The following is a 7,691-nucleotide window of genomic DNA, read 5'->3' as shown; positions in this document are numbered from 1 at the left end:
CCCCCCCCCGCGGATATTCGCCGGCCTCGTCGATGCAACTGCCTACGTCCGCACCTTTCCCCTCGCTTTCTCTTTGGTAATCCCTCTGGAAGGGGGGGAGGGTGAGAATGAGAGAGAATAGGGGTAAATTGGATGGAAAAACTTTGGGACATTTTTCCATTGTTTTATCATGGATGAAGGATTTTTTCCTCGGCGGTATAACGGATTAGTGTAAAGGATTCTTGTCGATATTGTTTTTGGAAAGTTGTTGGGTTTAGTTGGGTCGATGAATTCTTAGGGATTTTACCGAGTGTGCTTACGCCTATGGGCAAGACCCGAGCGTCGCACCTTTCGCACACGCCTACACCATTCCCCCACTTCCACTCGACTCGACCACTCGCCGGGTTGAGATACTACTACCCCAGTTCGCCTCGTGCGTTTGCCCCCCTGTGAGTTTGTGGATCGGGTCACCGGGTGACGTATGTGGCAAAGACGCGTAGGAGGGTTGCGCGCTTTTCTCACTCACCCCACCCCTTCAGAATTTCTTCTCGTACATGTGGAGAAGGGGAGAAACTGTTTCTCCACCCACTGGTGAGTGAGGGCTTTTTCCGTCTCTCTTGGAATGGTTTTTCTCCAACGAGTTTGACCTCAAGTCCAGTTCTTACTGTTTTAAATAAAGGGGCGATGTCGGGGAGAGGGGACATTTTTTCTTTTATTGAAACGGATGCCCGCTTGCCGCACGGATAATCCGATGCCATTTCTCTTGTGTCATACGTACGGTCTGGATAAGAATGAGAAAGGTGAGGGAGGAGAACTTGGGGAGTTGAAAGGAAAAATTGCGAAGTCAAATTCGAGGAAGTTCATTCTATAGTCCAGGGACGATTGTGGTTTATTTGAATTTTGCAATCAACGCAGTATTTCTTGGAATGTCTCACGTACTTGTATTGTCATATATGTACACGTGAGACATTTGTCCGAACTCAACGGAAATGATAGTGTTATTCTGCACTGTTGTATGTACTGTTACGAATTTTTCACTGAAATTTCCGGTCTTGGAAATTTCTAACAAATAACCACTGAAATTAACCATACAAATAGTCCACTGAAATTTCAAGGAATTTTGTCAGTGAAAATTCATAAATTCATGGAAACATCCGTGGGAACTATAAATTTCAGTTTAATTATTCCGGGAAAATGAGTGAAGAATTTAAAAAATTCAGAAAAATCTCCCCTTGAATTCCAGATTTTGAAAAAATTCGAGGGAAATTAGGAGTGAATATTTATTTTTACTTTAAAATTTATGTAAATTATGGAATTTCCGTCTTCCTGCCGTTAAAACATTGGGGTTTTACTTGAATTTTCAGCGAAACTTGAAATTTCATCCACTTTTTCCCCTTAAATCGAATTCAAGGTCCTTTTCTAGTAAATTCAGCCAATTTTTTTAATAAAGTTTGAATTTTTTAATACAAAACCCTCAAAATTTAGGGCAATTATTCAAATTTTCAGATTTTCATAGAATCTTGCCAATAAATTGGCGAATCTACATCCCTTCAAAATTCCGACTCTTGCAGGCATGAAGATGAGACTGATGAGATGATGAATTGACATGTGATCCAAATTTTGCGTCTTTCGTACGTTGCGAAATTTCAACCATCCATGAGTAATTGAGAAAGTTCCTTAAGTACCATGAGTACTGCATTTCCGTAAAAATTCCTGAAAACGAAAACTTTTTCTGTGATTCTCAGAGAATTTTCACGAAAAGTGAAGTCTGAATTTCAGTACCGAAGTCCATAAACTGTCGCTGGCAACCAGAAACTCTTTCCCCCTGTGAATTTTATTTCACAAATATCTCACAAACCAACAGCTTTACGAAGACTCACCCACAAAACTTCCCTACAACTCTCGCAGTTTCCCTGAAGAAAGGCTTCTCGGTAACGCCTCACAACGTCCGAACCTTTTCCCTCCGAAAATACGTTCCCAATAATACGCATAAGACTCTTCAAATTGCCAGTGGAGTCGATTGAATTTATTGAACAATATTAAAATTTTATTTTCCATTTCTCCGATCGCTGATTAAGCTGCACGATGGGACAAATCCATAAATAATAGTATTTTAATCATAAAAAAAACCTCTCCCGCCCCTCCCCAGCATCCTCCTATAGTATTGAAAGCTCACATAGTAGATACCGAAAAAAATAGAAGGAATAAAAGAATATCGTTAAAAAACAGAGTAAACAGATCAATAAGCTTTCTCCGTACCGATATAAAAAAACAAAATACCTACAAATTGTTATGTTTTTCTACAGTAACGTTTGTACCGACTTACAACAAATATTTGTACAATATTAATGATAATGCGTGTACCTATACAACATAGGTATGATTTTAAAAAGTGAAGATGAAAAAATGAAAATGATAAACCCAGATGCAATAACTTTTTTAAAGATAAAAAAAATAAAAAAACGATGTTTAACAACGGAATATTTTTCATACGTCGGACGAGTTCTGTGCGGGCCGGCCCGACGCCCCCGCACAATCCCCTGAGTATTTAAAAACCAAAGCAACAAATAAAAAACAGAGGAAATAATCTACCTTAAACATATTTCGTTTTGTGCCAACCCAAACAACTTTTTTTCAAAGGTTTTTCGTTTACAGATGTGAATACGTGAGTTTTATGATTAAATGATTTGAAGTAATGCAATGTTCTGATGAGCAATCCTACCACAAGTCTCAACATAATGCCATTATCACAGTAATAATAGTAATAGAGAGAACGAAATAGCGAATGCAGGAAAATGATAATTGACTCGAAAAATGTGTGTTTGTGTTATGTCAATTGGAAATGAGAGAAAAATACAAAGAAAATATTGTTAAATTTGTAGTGCGAGTGAGTCCAAACGGTCTATTGATAACGACATGTTTCACATTTTTTGGGAGTGAAAAAAAAACTCAGCAAGGTTGTTATTACTTTTTGTTTAAATCCCCGTTTTATTGGGGACGTGCAATGTACTCGTCACGTCGCGTGTTGCAACGGGAATCGCCTGATGCGACCTTGCTGATTCTAGGTACGCTGTTACGGCCGAAAAATATCATTACCCTCACGCTACAACGGAAAACAAGAATAAACTGTTTATTGAGAGAAATAAAAAAAACATAAAACAAAGAACTCTAAAAATATGATTATTGATATTAACGTCTGGGCTCACTCGCGATTAGCGCAAATCATTGGGTTTAATTCCGGCTTTAATCAATTTAAAGAATGAAAAATAATTATTTGTTCACCCGTAGTTCATCGTGCACTGAGAAAAAGAGAGAAATAAAATCTTTACACATCCACACACCGTTGTAGATAATCCGGAATTCACACACGTTGTCTTATAGCGCGGAAAAAAAATGCGAAAGAGTTGAGGAGTGAACGATTTGTGAGATGGGATAATGAAAATTTAACCACTAAATTTCGAATAAATAGGAAAAAACGTCGAAAAAAGCTCGTACTAACCACTGGACTCATGGATTATCTCCCATAAGAATTGAGGCCAAAGTCACAAAAACAATCCCAACCTCACGGAAATCAATTCGAAAAGCTCGTTTTTCCTACGAAAATAACCATAAAACCATTACTCCCGTGACTTTGTCCTCAACTCCGCGTGGAACCGCTCGCAAAATATAAACCACCTGTGGGGCAGAAATACGAAGATAAAAAAAGAAAAAAACGGAGAAGAAGAAAACACTTAATTTTCATGTAAAATAATTTATTCATTTTTTATCTAATAATATATTTTTTTCAGTTCTTAGATGAACGAATGCATATCATAGTTGTAAATTACCAATTTGTGAAATAAAAACTGCAAACTGTTTGTGTTAACATTAAATAATTTATCCAATCTCTCCAATTTCAAACTAATGAATAATCAAATGGCAAAGCACTCTTCAAACCAATCAACAACTCATCAAATTAACCGGTAAGTCCACCCTCAACCCGCTCCCCCAGCAGTAGCTCCCCGAGCCGAGAACTCCCGCGAAAAAATAAAGCCCCAGAGTAACGTAAAATTTCACCTGTTCCCAGATGTCATTGGCCCTTGGTTTGGAGGCAGGTGGTTGGGGTGCGCTAGTCGATCGTGCCCGTAGTACAGGCAGCCCTCTCCTCCCCCAGAGTACATTCGGCCTAGCCACCCTGGCCCGTAGATGCGGCGTATGCCTGGCAACATTCCCCTCAGCCTGGCTCCTCGAGCGTCATGCGCTCCTTCAGCACGCTGGCCAGCCAAATGACGATAAGCCCTTCACCTGTGAGCAGTGCGGCCAGCGTTACCGTTATCGCTCGGCATACGTTAAACACCGGGAGCAGAATCATCGCGCCCGCCTGCCCGCCGACAAGCTCTTCACGTGTGACGTCTGTGGTATGCAATTCAGGTATTTAAAATCATTTAAAAAGCACAGATTGAATCATGCTCTAGAGCGTCTGCAACGCGGACCCGAGCACTTGGCGAATAGATTGTCGATAGTATCGACACCAGCTGAGAGAAGTGATCAGGTCTCGAGCACTGGTGAGCCGTCTATTGTGGAGGGTAGAAGTGAGGCCGCCAGTCCAACGAACGAAACGGAGGAGACTGCCAAAGATTTGACGGAGAGTGCGAGTATAGAGACGAATTCGGAGACAGCGAGTCTGCAGGAGGTGCAGGAAGCTCCTGATCAGCCTATCGACGCCACGAGGTCGGTTATAATGGCGCAGACCGAGGGCGACACCCCGGAAACCAATGAACATACCATGGAGGAGGCCTCTGAGGCCACTGAGAGGGTCCTCAGCATCGTCAGGGCACATGACACTGACCGACGCGAGCGACGGTTCGCTTGTCCCTTCTGCGGAAAGTGCGTCAGGTCGAAGGAGAATCTCAAGCTTCATGTTCGCAAGCACACCGGGGAGAGACCCTTCGTCTGCCTGTTCTGCGCCAGGGCGTTTGGAGGCAAGAGCGACTTGACTCGGCACCTGCGGATCCACACAGGGGAACGACCCTATCACTGCGAAATGTGCGGCAAGTGCTTCGCACGCGCCGATTATCTGTCAAAACACCTCACGACTCACATCCATCAGCGTTAGAGGATTTATTGTTTTTCTTAAAGAGAATTTTATGCTTCCTAGGGGTTAATTTTTAGTGGTTTCATTGCCCGATGTGTCAATTACCTGAGGAGGGGGCGGTTGTGTTGGGTTTTTTTGCATTGTTTATTGTTTTTGTTGTTGAGTATTTTGTGTACCAAAGAGACGAGGATTAGACGTACAGATTTGCCGCTATTGTGCTATTGATAGTGAGAGTAATTTGTGATATGGATTCGAATGCCAAAGGACTGGTGGAGGCGATCTTCCAGGGGTGATGACGGATAGACAAGAGAAAGGCGAATAAATGGTGGAGACTTTTGATTCATCTAACTGAAGGTGAGGGTATTCTCCGTCTGGTAGACTAGTTTTTTTGAGGTGGTGAAGGAGTCTGAAATAATTTCGGTAGCTCGCGGAATTCATTTCACTACGGCTGCTCAATGTGATATCGGATTGTGAAGAATGCATACAGTGATAGAAACCGTGCGGAACGATTTAGTTACTGTTAACGAGGCCCCTTTACTGTTGGTGCCTTTCGTTAACTACTAACGAGTCGCGTTGATAATTGAGAAGCTGAAGGAATTAAATCGATCCATCAATGGACATTTTCAGAAATAAATGCGTTCATTGAAATTTTTTCTCGGCGGTAGGAAAGTTGGGAAACAGTTGATTGCTCACAGTTTTTATTTTCTTCAGTTATCAGTAATTTGCATATAATGTGCAATTTCATGAATAGGCTAGTTGTATTTTTCTGAAAGGGTGACATTGCTTTCAATTTAGAGGAAAAAAGTTTATCGTATTTTAATTTTAGCTGAAAATTAAAGTGAATTCATAAGTTTTGAGTGACAATGAGACGGATATTTTACAACTTATTTCAATTCACAATTGAATTTATGATTTTTTTTTCATTGTTGACTAATTTTCACTGGAAGGTTTTCTCATCAAATCGTATTTTTTCAAAGATGAGAATTTTGAAATTTCCTCGGAAATTTCAGTGTATTTCAATGTCATTCGGTAGAAATTTCCGAGATGTTTACCCGAAATTTCATCCGTAAATTCTTACCTGTATGAATCATTTTTGATAATTATGCTCAAAAACGCTTGTATCTCCGAAACGCCAATAGAAGTTTCGATTCATAGTTAACAACCGAATTCATTTGGACCTTTTCCTTCCGTTCGTATAAAGGTTCACTCAGTCATATCTAGTTACACAGCCCATGCAATGCAACGCGGCGAACGCTATTAGCTATGATGCATTAGATGTTAACGAATACTACATTTGTTTCCACTTTCTTCAGTTAACCAAATCATCTTTTGATCATTCGATCGCATTTAGCTGTGTCATTTGCTGTACAGGGTGACGTCAGCACCTTGCTTACAAATTTAGAATGGAATATCAGCAGTTCAATGGTACTATAATTATGAAATGACAATGATCATTTTTTGAATAGTGAGCGTTAGAATTCTTCAATGATTTAGCCAATAACATCATCGTAGACCTCCGACATGGCATCATGATTGAAAATGGAAATGTGACAATTATACATATAAAAAAACCTAAACTTATTTTACGCTTAAAGTTGATGCGTAAACTACACTCAAAATCACCGTAAATTATGATTACATGAACGTAATTTACGGGTTCGTGTTTCTAAATTACGATATTTTTTCCGTATTTTTCATTTACTTATCCGGAATTAACGACGAAGAAAAAATAGGCTATTTGAAGCGTAAGATATGACGTTTTTTTTTTGTAAATTACGCGTAAATCGTTCGTAAAATACATTTCTATTAAGATCGTAATTTACGATTTCTTAAGCGTGAAATACGCTTAGTGAAACGTAAAAGACGCTTTGTTTGAACGTAATCTACGTTTTTATGTTGACTGGAAAATACCGTTTTGAAATCTAAATTCTGATTTTTATGGCGAAAAAAAAAGCCACAAGACATCATATTGGCGTTAAGCGCAATTTATATTTCGCAAAACGTAAATTATGCTTAGCAGAGCATAATTTACGCTTCGGTTTTTTTATGTGTTTGCTGCAATGATTTTACCAACATTGTGTGCTAATAGTTGGAGCAACATTGTGTGGGATAGTTTGTCCAATTTTCATTGCAGCAATTAAACCGATAATTTTATCAACATGGGGAGCGATATTAAGCATCCACGGAGAAAATTATTTGGTGAATTTCAACAAATAGTTCGTAAAATTTAACAACTAGTTGAAATTTAACCACTAGTTATTGAAATTCACCAACTAGTTTGTTAAATTTCAACAACTAGTTGTTGAAAAAAATGAATTCTCAACCAATTGGTGAATTCCAACAACTAGTTGGTGAAATTTAACCATTACTTATTAAAATTCACTAACTCGTTGTTGAAATTCAACAACTAGTTGTTGAAATTTACCAAATAATTTTCTCCGTGTCGTATCGAGTCCCATTGACAGCTGCGTCACTGATTCGAAACATGGGGGCAGTCAATCACGATGTGATTGGCTGAAGTGTTGAAAAGTTCCAACGTTCACTATTTAAAAGTCTATTATCGGAATTGAATAATTTTTGCTCCATTGACTTCCTGAATTTCCACTCTGTGTCCTCCCGAAATTTGTAAGCAAAGTGC

General features: G+C 39.3%; 1 protein-coding gene across 1 annotated transcript in view; it reads left to right on the top strand.

Moving 5' to 3' along the window:
* Positions 1–5,074, top strand: part of LOC107043173 (zinc finger and BTB domain-containing protein 49) — a 27,550-nt gene extending 22,476 nt beyond the window's left edge. The window contains exon 3 of the mRNA XM_015264537.1: positions 4,046–5,074. Within this exon, the coding sequence (XP_015120023.1) occupies positions 4,046–5,074 (1,029 nt within the window). The remainder of the gene's footprint in view (positions 1–4,045) is intronic.
* Positions 5,075–7,691: the final 2,617 nt, after the last annotated feature.

This window comes from Diachasma alloeum, unplaced genomic scaffold (assembly GCF_001412515.2).
Source record: "Diachasma alloeum isolate Michigan unplaced genomic scaffold, Dall2.0 Dall_scaffold_00179, whole genome shotgun sequence".
Taxonomy (NCBI): Eukaryota; Metazoa; Arthropoda; class Insecta; order Hymenoptera; family Braconidae; genus Diachasma; species Diachasma alloeum.
This window is presented reverse-complemented; position numbering and strand designations above follow the sequence as displayed.